Here is a 19,842-nt window from a genome sequence, read left to right as displayed (position 1 = left end):
GGAATAGTGATTGGTGAGTGATAAAAAGTATATGTAGGGAGAGTGTAGGCCATTCTCAGTGGCATGAATATTCACTGCATTTTTTAATCCAGTTCATATTTGTCATTACTATCCTCCCATCTTAATTTTGTAGCCACACATGGACTCTGGCAATTCATCTAACCCTGAGCTCCATGAACCTAATGGCCTATATTTTCTTATATATTCTGTTTCTTCTATCTTTCTCTGTCCGCCTATATGTCTCCCCCCTCTCTGACACACACACACACACACACACACACACACACACACACACACACACACTATCTTATTTACGTATGATTCATTAAGGATGAAACAGGAGGTTTGTATATAGATATGAAAAATAACTGACACTAAAATGTTTACAATGACTGTCACAAGTTTGTATTTCCCTCAAAGTAATTCAACTATATTCATGGCAAAAGTATGAAAAATTATGCTGATGTACAGATGGGGGCAGAGGTCATGGGGTACACTCCATGCCCTGCATAATTATTAGGGACAAATGATTCTAGACAAAGAGAAGCAATGTCTTCAGTGTGTCTTTACTTGTGTATGCATTGTTGAGCCCACTAAGCTCCAGTGGATATTTCCAAGCCCATGTTCACAAAGATGTCATTAGTTGAACTCAGTGAGTCACAAAACAAAAGACTTGAATGTGAGAAAGAAACTTGCAGGGAGGATGGGAGCTGTATGTGGTGGGAAGTGAGAGAAAATAGAATGTGTCTTATATGTGTATGAACATGTCAAGGAACATATTTTATCTATTAAGGAATACAATGCAAATGAAGTTGCATACCCATGAACACCTCTTTAAAAGTAACTCTGCTGAATGTTAGCACAGCTGTGATAGTAGTAAGTAAGGTTAAGGGAAAGGTTTAGGGAGCAGGTGCCGGCACACCCCACTGGAGGAAACTAACCCTGTGGACATTTTTTAGAGGGCATTTTAGCAATAGACAAAAAGCATATTAATCAGTTCCTTGGAAACATTTTGCTAATGACCATGGTGACTACAGTGTCTCATTAATTCAGTTTAATTGGGTGGAGAATAAGTGGTAGAATTTTGCAAGATACTTGTAAAGCACAGTTACAGGGAGCAAGATATGATTATTCCCCAGACAATTCAAAAATTCTAGTAAAACTCATACTGTTTTCTTTGTCATATGCTTTTAATTACCTAATATCCTCTTAGTGACATTTTTAGTTTGAAACAGGATTGAGACACATGATCAAACTCTTAGATTTTCTGAAGGAGACCTTTCCTCCTTCGCTCACTTTTGAAATCTTCCTTTAGCTAACAAACCTTATCCTTATACATATAGTAAAAGTATCCTTTAATTTAATTCTAATAATCAGGCATTCCAAATAAGCCATGGGATGCCCTTTTGTTCCCATGTTGCATATTAAGGAGTTCTGAGGTTATGACCTGCATGGTGATATGGCCCACTGGGGTACAAGGTAACAAGTAGTTATGGGTTATTTTCAATGTTGGGCTCTTACCATCTGCAATGAAGTGTTCAGGCACATGCAAAGTCACCTTCACAGTAAGTGGACAGGACATCTGGTTGCCACACACCATGGCCAAGATGCAGGAACTCACAGCAATCAGTGTCAAAGCTGTCTTGTTAACTGGGCTTTTCAATAAACCTGGAAAACAAATACACAGAGATATAACTCCTTCAGGTGAGGATAAGGGATGGTGTAGAGGTAGGGAAGCCTATAGTTCCCTGGTGTGAATATTAACCAAGAGTAAAAAGCAAGGAGAAGGGAGGGATTGCGAGAGTAAAGGAAGGATGAAGGGAGAAAAGAGGAGAGAAGAAGGGAAAGAAAAGAGGACATGAAATTGGGATGCTATGCTGTGAGGTATTTGGGAAGATTTGGAGGGAAGAATTGAAGGTGGAAACTAATTATACAAATGCACAAAATGCTCAAGAACAAAGAGAAATTAATTAATAAAATATAAAATTGCATTTTGACAGAGGGCTAGAGACAAATCATAGTTTCAAACCTCTTATTGGGTTTTGATTTAAATATCTGAAAATAGGCTTGCTGTTTCTTTAGGTAAAAAATAAACCAGATTCTAAGTGTTGACAATCCTACTACTCCAATTTAGAGTAGTCAATGGTCATTCTTGATAACAGTAGTACAGTATTATACTTCCTTTAGAAAGCAAATGAAAAGACATTATGTGGTTGCACTTACTAAGAGGGAGCAGAACAAGTATGTTCTTTGAGTTAAGACTATTTTGGATTCAAAGTTAAGCCTTACTCCTTCTTATGTCTTGGATTTAGAATGTTACCAGAAGGCCTATGTAGTAGAAGCGTGACTCCACAATACACCCAGGTTCCAAAATGGACTTTCTAAAAAGTGATGGATTACAAGGTGTCTATTTTCATCAATGGATATTCATTCATGATTTCATGGCTGGAGGAACTGCTGGGGTGGAGGTGAGGACCTAGGTAGAAGAAGTAGATCATGCGGTTGGGACATGCCCCAGAAGGGTATTGTTTGTTTTTGAACTATTCCTCTCCACTCTACTGTTCTCTTTGATCCCCAGTCACACCAAGGACTAGAAACAAAGGGACCAAAGGAGTAGCAAGCAAACCTCCAGCCAGAATGAATCTCCCCTTCTTGAAGTTCATTGTCTTATGTATTTTGCCAGAGTGATGTAAATTTGACTAATACATCCCTCACTGGCTGCGTGAATTGTTTCATTCTCCAAACCTTCGTGTCCTGGATAGCTTTTGCCAGCTTACCACAAACTAGAGTCATCTGGGAAGAGGGATCCACAACTGAAAAATTTTCTCCATTAGACATTTTTTGGGGTATTCTGTAGGAACATTTTCTTGTTCCTTTATTTATTGAGAAAGCCTACCTCTCTCTGAGTAGTGCCACAAATGAGTAGGTTGTCTTAGATTGTATAAGGAAGATAGTTGAACAAGTCAGAGGAAGCTAGCCAGTAAACAGTGTCACTCTGTGTTCTTTGCTTCAGTTCCAGCCTCGAGATTCGTGCCTTGAGTTGTTCCCCTGACTTCTCTTCATGATGAACTATAGCTTATGAGCTGAAATAAACTGTTCCCTCCCCCAGGTTGTTTTGGGTCATGGTTGTATCACCCCAACAAAAAGTAACTAAAATAATTGTCATATACGCTGAGGATAATATTAAATACCTCTCAGGACTGCCATGTTGATTACATGATGGTACGTATATAACACCTGCCATATAGAAATATTTCATAGTCATAAGCTGTTTTGCATACATCATTAGCTTGGACTGAACACTTAATTTGTGAAACTAGCATGTCACAGAATAAGAATAAGTCCTGCCCAGGGCTTTGGATGTGACCCAGGCAGGAAATTGCTTGTTTTCAGCACAAAGACCTGACTTTAACCTCCAGAACACATGCTTTCTTTTTTTTAAAGTTGCCTTGGTGGTGTATAATTGTGATGCTAGGACTGGGGACAAAGAGAGAGGCAGACTTCTGGGGCTCACCAGCCAGCAAGCTTAACCTACAAAGCAAGTTCTAGATTCTAGAATAATGAGAAACCGTATGTCAAAAATCAAGGTGACAGCCCCCATGGAACAACTTCTGGCCTTCATGTGCATCCAAAGATAAGTTCACCAGCACACATGTGAACATATACTTACAAACCCCATCCTAGACTACCCATTGCTCTTTAGGAGTTTACTTACAGGCTATGAGAAAAACTCAAGATTGCCTTCCCTGTGTTAAAACCTAGACAGGAGGACACAGTGTGTGAAGGAGAATTCTGCATGGGTAAATTAAAGTAATTTTATGGACACAGTGGAATAAGTAAATTAGATCTGCCTGGCCATGTGTGCTCTGGGGCCAGTAAACAGAGGTCTGACCCCTCTAATTCTAATTCTTTGAGCTTTTCTTTTTGTTTCTACTTCCAAGGTTTAGATCATTGGCTTTTACACTGCATTTTCCAAATTTTCTTTGCCTCTTCACTTGGAAATTATACCTATGTCTGAGGCATTTTAATAAGCATGCCAAATGCAACCCATACCCATTGAAAACGGCACATCTTCTCAAAGTCCATGGCTATTCTCGACATTGTCATTATCGAAAGTCTCATCATTTAGATGACTAAGTGCTTAGATGTCATCTTTGAGGCTTTATCTTCTCTCCTTACAGAAACAAAACATTCACACAGCCTTCACTTTTTTTATTAAAGTTGCTGAATATTTTAGTAAGTTATTTACAACTATATAACCATGCAGATTTTAATACAACTTCACTTGTTAGTGTTATTGATCAGAAAAGATCGAAAGTACCATTAGACTGAAATTTTTCTTAGGAAATGCTTCAATAGATTGTAAAAAGATGATATTATGGACTGGACTGTGTTCTGAAAATTCATGTATGGAAGCTTAACCTCAATTGTGACTTTCCTTGCAATGAATGTTTTAAGTTTAGATAAAGGGAACTATTTTAAATGAATTCATAATGAAGGGTAGCACTTCTAGTTCAGTTTTCTGTTGCTGAGACAAAACATTGAACAAAGCCAACTCTTGGTAAGCAAGGATTTAATCTAGCTTACAATTCCTGATCATAGTCCATAAATGAAGGAAGTCAGCAGCCCACTTTTTCTATGAAGTTGGTATTTTCAGCCACCCTCTTTCCCCATTCCTTCTATTGCCTGCTTGTAGGACACAGGTGTTGGCATATATGCCAACTCATACCTTGCTGAAACTCCTGGAGCTATTTTATAGCATCTGTTCACAGTATGTGGTCCATATTCATCAATCTGGCATCCACAGCATTTCACAAAGACCCCCCACATTCAGGGCTCATGTGCTTTCTGCTACCTTGCCCAGGTGCTAGCAGAGCTGAATTGCTGAAAAACCCTCGTAGTAAGCAATGTCAACATGTTCTCCATGTTTTGTGTGGTACCTTCAGGTATCATTCCACCTATTCCTTTATCCCTATCCCTTCACATCTTGTTTGAGATTTACAGTAAATGGAATTTCCTCATATTCTTCTTAAATAAGTGTGCATAATATCTCCCCCAATAGCTTGTTATAAGGCTCATATGTTTGAATACATATATTAGGAGGTTTGGCCTTGTTGGAGGAGGTATGGCATTGGGGGGTAGGCTTTAAGGCTTCAATAATAAGTCTACACTGTACCAGAGTCTAGTATACACACAACAAACTCCTTGAACTGCATTTAAGTGCCTAACAATGTCTGAAACATGGTAGCATTACAATAAATTCATAATCACTTCCAGAAACAAAGTAATGCTGTCAAACAACATACCTTGAATACTGACCAACCAAAAAGGATGCCAACTAGCATAGCCATCCCACTGGGGTCTACCATAACAAGAGCCCTTATGGCATCCCTCTTTGGGATTTTATGGATATCTATTTTCTATTGATATACAGTGAGCTGCGTCAGGGGAAAATCACATGTCTTGTATTTATGTGTCTTTCATGCACAGCTCAGGCTTGGGATTAAAAGTTGTAGATCATCACTTATCCCGAGTATACACATGGACTTTGGACTCCCATCCAACAATGTGAGATGCACTCTCACCTTGAACTCTTGGGGGAGGGTCTATGCCCTGCCCTGGATGAAATGACAGACTATGGACACCCCCATGGAGGGCCTCACCCTCCCTGGGGATATGAAGGGATAATGGGGGGTAGGGGGAGGGCACGGGAGGAGGGGAGGGAAAGGGAGAGGGACCTGGAACTGACTTGTGAAGCAACCTTGTTTCTAATCTAAATTTAAACTGAAAAAAAGTTGCTTAGTTTAAGAAAAGGATCCTTGTCTTTCTTCCAAGTCCTAAGATAATGTGTCACATAGAAGGAACTATTCACATATTTTTAGTGTTAGAGATGTAGGACAAAGAATAAATGAAAGAATAAATTAAATTATAGATGGTTCTGGTGTCAAGAGATGGGATATCCCTAAAACTTAAAATTACTTCACGGTAAAAAGAAAGAACAAATTTTATTTCTTATCTGACTGTTCCAGATGTTTAAAGTGCCAAGTTTAGTAACCCTATGGCATGCATAAGCCAACATCAATGTTCTCTAAGAGAAAGAAGATACACGAGGGGCTAGAGTTGTACGTAGAGCTCACTTTAAATAACTACCATACCACTCTATACATCATTATTTCACACATAACAGTGGTGGCAGTTTCTATTCAAGAGTCTATGGAGTCTGTTCTTGGACAAGTGGTATGTAAGGAAAAGTCTAGTATGAACAAGTTCTTCAAGGAATAGAGTTTTGGAGCTGACGGCTTAGAAGAGACTGTCAGTGGTGGTCTGAAAGAGACTGCTAGTCCAGTGCCATGTGTGCCTGCCTGCTTACTGCCAAGATGGCCATGGACTCTAGTCTTCTGAAACTGTCAGATGCGAGGTCAATGCCTTTAAAAGACAACTTGCCTTGGTCACAATGTTTTATAACATCAATAGAAAAGAAACTAAGATGACATCCAATCCAGTGAGTCATGTAAACAAAACTATGACCTCTGAGAAAGCATTTTCATTTTCTAGTTCATGCAGCAGTAGGTGTGGATAGGACCAAGAATTTTTTCCACTGTCAGGAATGCATATGGACACACAAAGCTACCTCCAAGGTAAGGAAGACACCCAATGGCCAGGACAAGGATTGTTCACCCTTTTTCAAAGAGACATCATTGAACTAGTCTTATCCCCAGGGTCTTAATTTAGGATCATAATAAAAAGAAAAGTTATATTAGATTATTGTCTGTTGTTTTTTAGAAACAGTGACATTTATTGAAACACAAAGTAAGCACTTAACAAAGTAACAATTTCCAAGCCACATACATAAATCTGCCTGCCATGCTTTCTGTACATATTTTCCTCTATGTCCAACAGATTCTCAGAACATATTAAGAATTGATTGACTCTTTGTAGAAAAACAAGACAAAGAATAGACAGTTAAGAGGGATTTATACAATGAGGGACAAAGTAGTAGAAAGAATGCCATTGAACAGCATCCTGGGACAACCACTACTAAGAAAAACATCTGAACCACCATCTAAAGGTCAAGAGGAAGGAAGGACATACATAGGTCAAATTGCACTATGGCCCGATGCCGATGAAGCAGCCACTACGGCTTAGGGAGTTTCCATGGAAACAGAAAAACCTCACAGTAGGACAGAAGCAAAGGTGACTTCTTAAAAAATTTGGCCAAAGGCATTAGGGAAATGTCCAGAGATCTACAAGGATGACCCCAACTAACAATCTAAACAATAGTGGAGAGGCTACCTTAAATACCCTTCTCCAATAATGAGATTGATGACTACCTTAAATGCCATCTTAGAGCCTTCACCCAGTAGCTGATGGAAACAGAAGCAGATACCCACAGCTAAACACTGAGCCAAACTCCTGAAATCCAGTTGTAGAGAGGGAGGAGTGATGAGCAAAGGAGTCAAGACCAGGCTGGAGAAACCCACAGAAACAGTTGACTTGAACAAGGGGGATCTCATGGACACTAGACTGATAGCTGGGAAACCAGAATAGGACTGATTCAGACCCTCTGAATATCTGTGTCATTTAGGAGGCCTTGGCAATCTATGGGGACTCTGGTAGTGGATCAGTATTTATCCCTAGCTTACAAATGGAATTTGGGAGTCTATTTCACATAGAGAGATACTCTCTTAGTCTAGACACATAGGGGAGGGTCTAGGCCCTTCTCCAAATGATATGACAGACACTGAAGATTCCCCATCAAAGGTCTCACCCTCCCTGGGGAGCAGAAAGGGGATGGGATAGGAGGTTGGTGGGGAGCAGGGGAGGAGAGGAGGGAGAGGGAACTGGGACTTACATGTTAAACAAGCTTGTTTCTAAATTAAATAAAAAATTTTTAAAAAAGAAAAACTTTTTGGCCAAAGGGACTGATCATAAGCACTTACATTAGGTTAAGTTGTTTAGAGAGCAGCGAGCTAAACAATATCTATCTCATAGTAGCCCCCATGAAAGCTGTTACATTGTTCCAACAAGAAGCAGCGATAGGAGATAAAAATCTCCAGTTCTTGAGGGATTCCTGTGACCTGAACATTGTAACCATGTATTTATTCATGTACAGTCCACAGATCCTTCCATTTGTTCATCCATCCATCTATCCATTTATTCATTCATCCAGCAAGCCATCCATCTATCCATCCGTTCATCCATCCATCTATCCAATGTAGTTATATTGCATCTCAAGGTTTTCAAAGTACTATTCAAGGCATGAAGTAGCTGACAGTCAACAGGACAGTCAATGTCATTGAAATCTACATGTAAGTGGGAAAATTACTTCATTTAATTCTCACAGCAGACTGTTACTACTATCTCTTATTTCCAGAAATATAATTACTTGCCCAAGATCATCAATATCTGTTTTGAAGACTACACAGAATCACTCCTTTTGGAATAGAGCCTCCTATCTCCCACTCAACATGGTATGAAGATTATTCCCTCATCATTGAGTAAAGCTTCCATAGACAGGTAGTTATATGAAACATGGCTTTGTAGATGAATATTTCACTGTTCAAGTCCTGTCATAACCACAAAACCTCTGTGAAACTTGTGAATCGATTCAACCATAGCAAGTGAAAAAAAAATCTGAATCTGACAAATGAGGAGAGCGATCATCTTTTACAACCAACATGAGGCCAAAGTAACATCAATGTAATTAGAACCAGACTTCAAAGGATGGTATTTCCAAGCCCTACTGTGAGTTCCTGCAGGTGCTGAATATAGCAGTTTTTGGATCTCATCCCTATTTGCAGTCACCTTATTGAGCACCAGCAGGGGGAAGGTGCTAAGTGGCAGGAATGGGCTTCCACTGGGACATATTGACTAATGCAGCAGAAAGCAAATAATCTAATCTCCCTTTCATTTCTCCTTCCTAGTACCCCACACCCTGTCTCATGGCTGATGAGAGTGGTGTAAAATGCATTGTTGAGAGATTCAACCAGAAATACCTTGGCGTTGTTGATTCACACACTGCCTATAATTGGAGGTTTGATGGATTGTTGGTTTGGAAATACCAAGTTGAAAGAAGAAAATCAAATTTGAGTTAATTTTGGAGTTAAATCAATCATGCTTTCAATGGAGAAAATAAACGTTACCCTAACAGACCTCTGGGTATGGAAAACTTAACTTTGCTGTATTTTTATTGGCTCCTTCCTCCTCACTTCCACAAAATATGTAACCTTAGGTCCAATGTAGAGGTCAATGTATTTAAGTGGTAAATGCTGTACTCACTGGAGTGAAGGACAGGGATACTAAAAATGCAGGATTTGAGGAGGAAAAGCCTAGGAGATAGAAAAATTATGATTGTGACTAGAAAGAAACTGGCTGTTGATTCAAACACGACAGTTTAGATTCCAACTTCCAAATTTTTCACAAGGTATATGAATTGTTTTCTTTTTCTTTTTCTGTTCATGCATGTGTTTGTGTCTCTGCAAGTGTATACCACACAGGTGCCCATGGAGGCCAAGAGAGGGTGTTGGATCCTCTGATGCAGGAGTCCCCTGATGTGGATGGGGGAAACCAACTTAGGTTCTCTGGAAGAACCGTAAGTGCTCTTAAACACAGAGCCATCTCTTCCACCACACAAAATTCTAAGCTCCTTACTTTTATAATGTGTAAAATGGCAGTTATAATATCTAACTGGGAGATAAGCTATGGGAAGTTAATGGGATAGCACACTGACAATACTAAGCACAATGCCTGGCATACACCCTGGCTTCTGTAATCTCTCATAGACTTTCCCTTTATCTCACCTCCTTAACTCCTCGCAGCCATATGTGGGCAGCAAAGGGATATATGGTACTTTTGTCTATCTTTCAATTCTTGGCTTTACACTTAGCTTCTGACCATGGGAACAAATCTTATCATATGGGATGAGATGTCTTTACTTGAGAATTTGTTCATCCAGTAAGCAGTTACCATGTGCCACCACCGCCCAGTTCCATCTCATTGTTAAAGACAGGGTTTCTTCCCAGCACAGAGACTGCTAATTCAGCTATGTTGGCTTGACAGCCAGTCCCAGGGTTCTACCAGTCTTGTCCCCAGATTTTTAATGTTTACCTTGGGGACTGAGCGCAGGTCCTAAGGCTAGCAAAGCAAGCACTTTACCCTCACAGCTAGCCCCATTAAATTGTTATTTAATGTGCATGCAGTTTATGCTATGCCTCATACTGCATACCTTTTTAAGTTTTGCTATGCCAATAGCATGCTTGAATGCAGTAGGTGCTTGAGAAATGTCGACTGAATAGGACATTGGAGCACAGACGATTGTTTAAATGCTGTTTCCTCTACCACCAAGAGATGTCAGCATCAGAATATTGTTGCAATTATGCTAGCCAAATGTAATCATTCACTGTCTCTGGCAAGTGTTGGGTTCTATCTGGTCAGAAATCATTCCATCAGTCTATGTTGAGGCTCCAATATGCCTGCAGATTAGGGGTGACAAGTGCACATCATGGGAGACCTCATTAACCTCACAGAGTTCCCCACAGGACTCCTGTAGCACCCCAACTCCCGAGATTCTGTGTCAATCTGCTATATTTCTGGAAAGTAAAATTGGGACACACTGTCTGACAATTCCAAGTGTCAGGCCAGAGGCAGGAAGAGAAACATGAAATTGGAGCTTTCTCAGAAACTCTGGAGTGGGTGGCAATATTCTTCATTTCTTCCTTATATCCGGATTCTTGGTGAATTACAGTGATGTTCCTCAACATGGATGTCTCTTCCTTAATCCTATCCATTTCAATCTATTCATCTCCTTTACTGTCCTCTCTGTTCTAACCCTGAACTAATTCTCTGTGTTGTCTCACCTTCATACTCTCAAATCCATGGTCCCTTTTGAGTGACACATGATTTCTACCATCTCTCATCTTCCACTAGTTTGTCTTCATATGGTCTTCATGAATGTTCTTCTTGCCTTTTCTAAGATGGTAAACTTAACACTTACCAGGCAGCAAATTTACTCTCAAGAAGTTTATCATCTAAAGGGTACCAGGATCTCATTTATGAACTGACTTCTGCTGACCAAGCAAAATAGGATGCATCTACTGACTCACTTTTTGGAGCATTTAGTCAAAGTGGTAATTTCATTGCCTCAAGCTTTCTGTTCTTCAAACTAAATATTGTTAGTTTTATTTTATTTCTCTAAAATTTTATTCTGATTCCCTTTATAATGCGTTGTAAAGATTGGCTCCTCTTATGAAGCCTTTCCTCGTGAAGAATGTTACCACTCTTATGATGTTACCATAACCAACATGTATACATTTACATGCCAGATATTATGACAATATGCTTCCATGCAGTATCTCATTTAATCATCATAAAAACTTCATAAGATTGACCCTCTTGTCATTCAAATGTTGCACAGCAGGAGAGTACCAGTTTGGCTACAATTTGCCAAAGGCTGTGCAGCTCAAAAGCAATGAAACTAAATCAGAAAATGATTTGATTTTCAAGCTCAGGCTCATAACAAGTATCCTGTCTCCCTGCTACATATTAACTGCACTGATTAGTTGCAGCAGTGCTAACTTCTGAGCTACTTACAGACTTCAGTTTATCCTTTGTTCTGGAGTGATTCTGAGTCAACTCACTGCGTTTTTATTGTTCTATCTGGTTCTAATGACATGCCTTCCCAGCACCTTTTCATATTACCAGAAGGGAACATACAAAGGATGAGAAAGTGAGGGAAATGACTATTTCCCTATTTGTCTGCAGTCTTAAAGCAAAGACTTGGAGACAAAATTACACAGCAAACTCCCCATTCCTCTAGCTGTTACAATCTTTTTACCCATTCTCCTCCAAAGATATTAGAATTCTAGATACAGGAGGTACACCCATGAAATCTCACTAACATGGCTGCCCAAACATGACTTGAACAAAGATGACACCAACAGACGTGTAAACATGGAAAGGGAAAACTCATGAGGCTGAAACATTAGACAAAGAACTACAGGCAACTAAAGAATACCAATAGCAGGAAAAATAGTCTTTTCCAGGTAAGAGCAAACTAATAGATTATCTAATACCAAATGATCAACCCTAAACACACACACACACACACACACACACACACACACACACTATACAGATTCAGCAGCTTGTATTCACATATTTAATAACACATATATTAACAATTATAAAAGATCATGGATTTGAATGTGTGGGGAGAGTAAAGGGAGGGGCTACAATGAATAAAAAGTAAGGAGAAAATTATCTATTTTTATTATAATCTCAAAAATATAATTAAAAACATTACACCCACACTATGCTCTTTGATGCCTAATCATTACCTGTGAGGCCAATGTGGGCTAGACACTGGTAATCCTCCTTTATCTGTGAGAGGTTCTATAGTTAAGGATTACATCATAGTTTCTTGTTGAAGGTAGAGACACGAGCAGGAGATACTGGCGGGGGGGACTAAAAAAAATTTCTGGCTTTCTTTAGGTCAATCTCAGGCAGCTATGTCTATAATTTAAAGGCAATTTCAAAGTATTGCAAATTGATGTCTTAACAAGGATACTAGTGGTGAAGACACCACATATGGTACATTATCTTATATTAATTATTCTCCAAGATTTCATTAACTTGTCCCCAAAATGCAATAAAGTGGAGACTGTTGCCATCTCTAGCATACAAATGAAGAATCAGAGAGTCCATAGTGAAATGATAGTCTATCACCAAGTAATAATTAGGTTTTGAAGCTATGTTTCCTGACTTGTAGCCATCACTCTTTCTTGTGCTATGTGGACCTAAGTCATATGTTACTGGCTGGATGTGATGATAGTTAGAATCTGTGCTACTTGATTCTGTCTCCACTACTCTCTGAGAATCAGTGAAATGTTCTTATGCAAGATGATGCCTGGAGCTGGAGATTCTTTTCCCGTGTCCAAATGTTCTAGGGTATGATACCTTTTGTGGTATTTCCTTAAGGTGCCAAAATGTGTGTTTGGCATTAAAATCCCTAGACTATGCTAATTTAGACTATGCTAAATTCTACGTTATTTAACCTACTGTTTTCACACAGTGTCATCAGTGTAAGAACAAAGAAGGGAAACAATGAATTAGTTTAATTACTTATAACAAGGTAGTTGTTAATAATACCCACAGATTCCAACAATGAATGGTTGTCCCTAAGCCAGGAACTGCCTTAAAGTATATGAACATCATTCTATTTGAAATTTTTATATTTTACTAGCAATATTTTGCCACAGTAGGTATTGCCACATATCCCAGGATGTCCACCAGCTAACTTCATGATCTTCTTATCACTGGGATTACAGATGTGAACCACTCCATCAAGTCTCTAATTGAACTTACCAATAGCCTGGAAAGGTAAAGGTTACTATCTCTATTGAAAGTGGGAAAAATCAAGACTTGCCAGGTAATAGGGAAATCTTGGGGAAAGTCTCCTGATCAGTCTTGTCCAATTCTACTATCTTTAGATTCTGAGATTCAGGTGTTAGAAGAAAATAGTTCTAAATTCATGGGAAAGGTATGCTCAAAAGGGAAAGAAGCAGACACTAAAGGCCAGTTTAGGAGGGCATAAAGGAAGGTACTTTACTGAATAGATGAAATTACTGTGTATAGATAAGAAATAGCCGAGAATACGGCTTTAGAAGACTGAACACTCTAGAAGGGCTCAGATGTAAATGAGAACTGAAGAAAGTATCATTTCATAGGTAATCATTAGTTGGTGTTAACAAAAGTTTGTCTTTTAAGATACTTGTGGTTGCTTCATAGGTTAGCTCTAGATGATAGGCTGACTAGACACATTACAATATTGGAGCCACACCAGTGACAGATGGAGAATGACAAAGTGGAGCTAAAGGCCAGCAATGCTAAAGAGCACACTGAAAGAATATCCACAAGAGCCCTTTATTATAATAAAAGTTAAGGAGTAGTCATCATTCATTTCTATCAAAGGCGCACTTGTATCTCCATTGTTGACAAAGCAGGCTAGAAATGACCCTGTGGGATTCTATTAGATGATGTCAACAAACTTTGATCCAAAGTTTCTGAAAACAGGAGCAGTGAAATAATATCTGTTATCCATTTGGTACCTATGATTCCTGTTATGTGTCTTTTACCTGTATAATCTACTATATGCAATATATTCACTATATGTTTTAGGTAATACATTGGAGAAAGTAGAAACTCAAAGACTTTAAGTGACTTGCTCATAGACTAGTGACTAGTAAGAGATAGACAGATCTATTGGCCTCCCCACTAAATGTTAAAGCCACACTTCCTCAACCTGCCTTGACTCTGTGGGTGCACAGTGACTCTGCTTCTAAAAATAGAGAAATTCTCAATTTTTTTATATTGCCTTTTCATTTCACCTTTCCTTTGACACATATTACATAGTAATAATGCAAACTGGGTGTTGTCTGATGTTCCGCAAACCTTCTATTGCAATTTTCTTTTTTTTTCTATTGCAGATTGTCTGTCTGTCCTTTATCTTGTGACTGACTATCTATGTTCTCAACCTCCACAGGTGAACTTTTGTACTTTTTTCACTATGTCTAAAGTTGAAAATTGATTGAAGATCAAAGAGACTTCTTTCTTCAAGAACTTTCACTTATCATTGCCAGAGCCTGCGTTTCCTGCCATGTACATTCTCAGATATCATTTGTTCTAATGTGACTCACAGGACCTCACAATGACAGGAAAACCTAAGGGCTCTGGTCTGAACATAGCACACAGTGCTGGTGATTCTCATCAATGCTTCCTTACTGCTACTTAGCACATTTGAACATCACCTAAAGTTGGAACCTGTTAACTCACAACATGTTCAACTAACAATGTTAATAGCAAAATTAGTAGTAACAGCAGTTTTTAAAAAGTACTTGATATCTGTGATATAGTATGCCAAGTATTTTTATAGGTTTTACATTATTTGATCATTTATAAGTGTCCCTTGGCTGTTCACATAAAGAAACTAAGTTTAGCCTAATTTACATGTATGACCATATTCAGCCCAACCTGATGTTGGACTAGAGAATGGCAAAGAAGAGCTGAAGGGCAAGTGATGCCTAGGGGCTAAGTGAAAGGTAACTACTGAGAGCAAAGGCAGGATTAGCTCCGGCTCTAAGAGTGTGATCATGTAATCTCCTTTACTACCATCTTCCATCTTTACATTCTTATCAATAATGAGCGAGAATCTAAGCTTACAAAATCAGCCAGCAGAACACACGGATGGTTAAAAATTTCCCACAGACATTCCCTACTGCCCTCCAAGATAGTCTTTATTGATCTCATTTGCAATATGCAGTCCCCATCTTTTTGTTCTAAGCACAGATATTGAAAGTTAATACTAAGGCAGTGACCATGGAGCCAGGAAAAGCAGATTTGGGGTACTCTAACCTACTATGCTACACGTTTGGAGGACAGAGAACAATCCAGAGCCACAGTTAGACCCTACCAATTCAGTTCTAACCACAATGTTCCCTGATTCAACATCACTAGAGTTAGCTGTTATCTTTTCCTACCTCAGCCAACAGTAGCAATAATAAAGAGTCTATCAGTCACCTCTCCATTTTTCCTGTAGCACTGGGTGACTACACTATTCAACAGATGCCTATGTGTTCAGTGGATCAAATCAGAAACTTTGGTCAATGTCAATGCACTGTCAAGAAGAACCACATCTAATAGTCCCACAAATGATCTCAAGAGGTTGGCACATAGATTATAGTAATGGAAATATAATGGACTTTAGCATTTGAAAAAAAACCTGGGTGCAAATGTGAGCTCTGTCTTCAGGAAGATTAAATAATAAGATACCCACTAGATAGAAGCTCAGTGACTAATAGTTATCATCTTCATTATCTCCACCACAATCATGGTCATCATCGAATTCAGAACCAAGAAAATGCCATTTATGTGTTCTGTTCCCAAGAAGACACCTAAAAAATTTTAGGTGGACCAGAATACAAGAAAGGAGATGTGTTTGGGAGAAGAGTTTACAAGTATCTACTGCATGCCCTGGGCAACACATGTTAGAACTCTGCAGGGTGCTTTGCACACTAAGTTTAACTTGTTTGATCTATTTATTTGTCAGAGTGATCCTTAAGTTTCCATTATGTAAGGCAGGAAACCAAGTACAGAAAACAGAAAGGGTCTCTCTAGTCAAGGTCACATAACTCATCAGCTGCTGAATTGGCCATGCAGCTCAGATCTGTGTGAACTTATGATGAGACAGACATGTAGCTCATATGGGTAATTAGGACTGAGCCACACATCTCAGGAAGATCTGCCTTTCAATGACATATTTGGAATGTCTAGCTTCGAAATAAGGAATCCCAGCCAAAAGGTTTCAGGATAGAGAGACCACAGAAGATAGTCAAATGTAGAATGGGGAAAGGAGGCTTGAATACTTGACATGCGTTGTTTCACTAGCGCCTTAAAACATGTTACAGAGAGGAAGGAATACCATGACTCCAATTTTACACAGAAGGAAAATGCAACTCTGGGACATCAGATATTTGTTCGAATTTTCAAGGCAATTACAGGCGCTGAGGTTCATATTGTAGAATTAGATTCCTGCTCATCTTTGATGGGAGTCGGCACATGGGAGGAACCAGCATCATTCTTGTTCTGCGAGTCTGCACATGGAAGGAACCAGCAACATTCTTGTTCTGCTTGCTTCTCTGCAGGCTTGTATACCATCACAGTCACTTGCAGGGGCAAAGAGCTATCAGGAACTGGGGCCTGAGGCACAGCTCCTGGGTTTGCTTTAGCATTCACACTCTCACTCTCTGGCAAAGAAAGCATCTAAGCCTCTGCAGGGCATAGATGATTATGTCCTTTCAGGAGGCCAGGGATATCAGCTGCAAGCAAATGGAGATATTATTAAGATGAGAATTCTCATATCTTGCTCTTTTAAGTGAAACAACATATTTTCTGGTCCTTTAACCTATTTCTCATTCTTTAGACTGCTAACGTTTCCACAAAAGCACATTGGCATTGTGTTTAAGCAGCCACCAGCAGGTAAACAGTTATGCCTTTAGACTTTAGGAAGGGAAGCATAAAAGAAAAGTGAAAAATTTTTAAAATGGAAAAAAATACAAGCTAGGAAAAATATTCTGTGAGCTGTTTCTGCCCAAAGGTACCCCTACACAGTGTTTTTATCCATTTCAGATGAACATTTCAGATCAGAATCTTTCTAGTCCACCTCTTAAATATACCGCCTCCAAAAATTTGAGTGAAAAGAGTACTCCAGACATTCACTTTCTACACTGCTTGCTAGTGTCATAGCAGTAACTAAGGGCTGTACAAAGAAGGGGGGGTGAACCAAATTGTGTAATATTGTAGACCTAAAATTGGAAAACAGCACGTGCTACCAGTACTGACTGAACAACCTTGGGCAACTCCTTTCCTCTGCAGAAATCCTGCCTCTTCATCATCACCAGGGTTAAAACACATTCATTTGACAAACACTGAGAGTCCACACCGCTCTGAACACCGTGGTGTGAGGTCAGGGATGTGGAAACCAGATTCATCAGGGGCCATTATGTACTGCAGGGTAGCAGGCCTCTGAATAGAGGGTTGGAAGTTAGCTTAGAAGAGAAACCCTTAATCCTTCCTTGAGGGTCACATGATGATTACCAAGGTCTGAGGCTGGTCAAAGGCACATAAGCTTATTGCGTAGAAAGCAGCTGGCATCTGGTTTACGAGATGATGAGGCATAAAGTGGAAGAGTAGGGATACTGAGTATGTGGAGTGCAGTGTGCGCGGAAGTGGGGAGACAGAGAGGAAGGGCAGAGATCACGAAAGAAGCTGTGGTCTCTTACCAGGAGGTAAGGCTTTATCATAGGGTATCTGGTCTCTTACCAGGAGGTAAGGCTTTATCATAGGGTATCTGGTCTCTTACCAGGAGGTAAGGCTTTATCATAGGGGTATCTGGTCTCTTACCAGGAGGTAAGGCTTTATCATAGGGTATCTCTAGGCCTTTGAGCAGACAGCTTTCTCAGCACCTTACCATCTTGAAACATCCACACTCAATCACGTTGTCAGCAAAAATGTAGTTAGGTATTATTATGAGTGCTGAGGACACAGGAGGGACTTCGCAATCCCAAAGCTGTCAGGACCCGAGGACCTTGTGGCAAAGAGATTGAAATATACCTCTTAAGGGCACACAAGGAAAAACACTTGGGAGAGAGGGAGAAGGCTTAGTTGTAAGAACAGACTATAAGAATACTGGAGGATATTTACATTAGATGAGTTTGGGGAATGCCCAGATGTATTTATAGCACACAAGGCTAAACTAAGCCATTGTTCAAGCACATAGACATGGATAAGCATATGTCATCCAAAATGAAAGATGATTTGATTTGGAGAGTAAAGAAAACAAGGATTGAAACAGCTGAATTATAAAGGGCTCCATTGACTTTGTCATATTGCTTTCCATGTCTTTCTGTACTGTGAATCCCCAGTGATTTGCTGCTCTTGAATAGAACTCAGCTGGAGTTTTTGGATATTATATACTATGTTAGTCTCCAAAAAGACTAATTTCCATTTTTCTCTCATTCTTTCTGGATCTTCTCACTTTCTTCTTCTGGTCAAGTCAGGCGTGACCATGGCACTCTACCATGGAGAGGTTCATGTGCCAAGGTGCTGAGTGTGGCCTTTGAGTACTAACTCTCAAGAAATGGCATCCTTCTAATAAATTCATGAACAAGCTGGGAAGCAGATCCTCCCTCAGTTAGCACCAGCATGATAGCCTAGGTCCACAAGTTCATAGAAATCCAACGAGAAGGAGCCTTTAACAAATGTACCAATGACACTCTCATCCTTGACCAAGGAAGGCTCAGAGAATCTTGCAGATAAGGCAAAAAGAAGTTAAGAGCCAGATGGAGAGGAGTGTTGGGAAACGATGTCTCTGGGCAAGACATGGGTATCACAGTCCTGAACTCATAGCAGCTGTGGATACTGAGTAAGTTCTACACAAATTCAAGTCAGCCAAAATCTCCATAGGAAACCTCCAGTCCCACTCTTTACTGAAGTGCTACTGCAACGAGTAGTGTCTTGGGGACAGAATAATTCTCCTTAGATGATGTGACCACTAGTAGCATTCCCATGTCCAGTGGGTGGCATCACACGGATGCTCATATTTGCAGCATGAATTGTACTTCTTGAGTTATTGGTGGAGAGATATGATGGGAGGAGACACAGGGAAATTAGGGGTAGTGTGGAGTGTATGTGATCACATTTCATTAAATACATGTATGAAGTTCCCAAGAATAAAGAAAAAGAACACTGTGAGATATTAATAAATGTTCACTGTTCTAAGCTGGTCATTTTCAGGAGACTTCTTACCCAGCAGTAGATAACCAATATCAAGACCTACATAAGTGATAGAGACTAAAGAGTTCCTATCTGTAGCTGGAAGCTCACAGTTCTACAAATTTAGAAGAGATCATTAAAAAGACTATTCCAAAATACATGATATGTGTCAAATCTTGGGTAAGTCACACTATGAACCTTGGAAAACACTGTTATGTGATTTCACACTGGTAAGAACTGAGAGGAAGCAGCCACTGGAATATGCTTAACAAAATCAAGACCCGCTTTGCTGAGGAAGAAATGAGTCAGTTGCTTCCTTTTATCCCTACAAAGACTTTTCCATCTCTCTGTGGAAAGGCCCTCAATTCACACATCAGTCTCCGAAGTGAAGCTGCTCAAACAGGAGGACTGTACATTCTGTAATCAGGGAAATTATGTTTGAAATTCAGCTCAGTGATTTCTTAACACTGCGAACTTGGGGAGTCAATAAAGAAGAAGAACAAAGAACATGGCCCT

General features: G+C 39.6%; 1 protein-coding gene across 4 annotated transcripts in view; it reads right to left on the bottom strand.

Moving 5' to 3' along the window:
- Astn2 (astrotactin 2) overlaps positions 1-19,842 on the bottom strand; it is a 972,600-nt gene that overhangs the window by 591,350 nt on the left and 361,408 nt on the right. For 3 of the 4 annotated variants that reach the window (XM_040757328.1, XM_040757329.1, XM_040757330.1), the window contains one exon: positions 1,522-1,668. In XM_040757328.1, the coding sequence (XP_040613262.1) occupies positions 1,522-1,668 (147 nt within the window). Of the gene's footprint in view, positions 1-1,521; positions 1,669-2,223; positions 2,245-19,842 lie in introns of those variants that run through there. The other variant, XM_040757331.1, reaches the window with a different exon arrangement.

The sequence above is a fragment of the Mesocricetus auratus genome, unplaced genomic scaffold (genome assembly GCF_017639785.1).
Source record: "Mesocricetus auratus isolate SY011 unplaced genomic scaffold, BCM_Maur_2.0 Super-Scaffold_100014, whole genome shotgun sequence".
Classification (NCBI taxonomy): Eukaryota; Metazoa; Chordata; class Mammalia; order Rodentia; family Cricetidae; genus Mesocricetus; species Mesocricetus auratus.
Note: the sequence above shows the minus strand (reverse complement) of the source record. Positions and strands in the feature narration are given on the sequence as shown.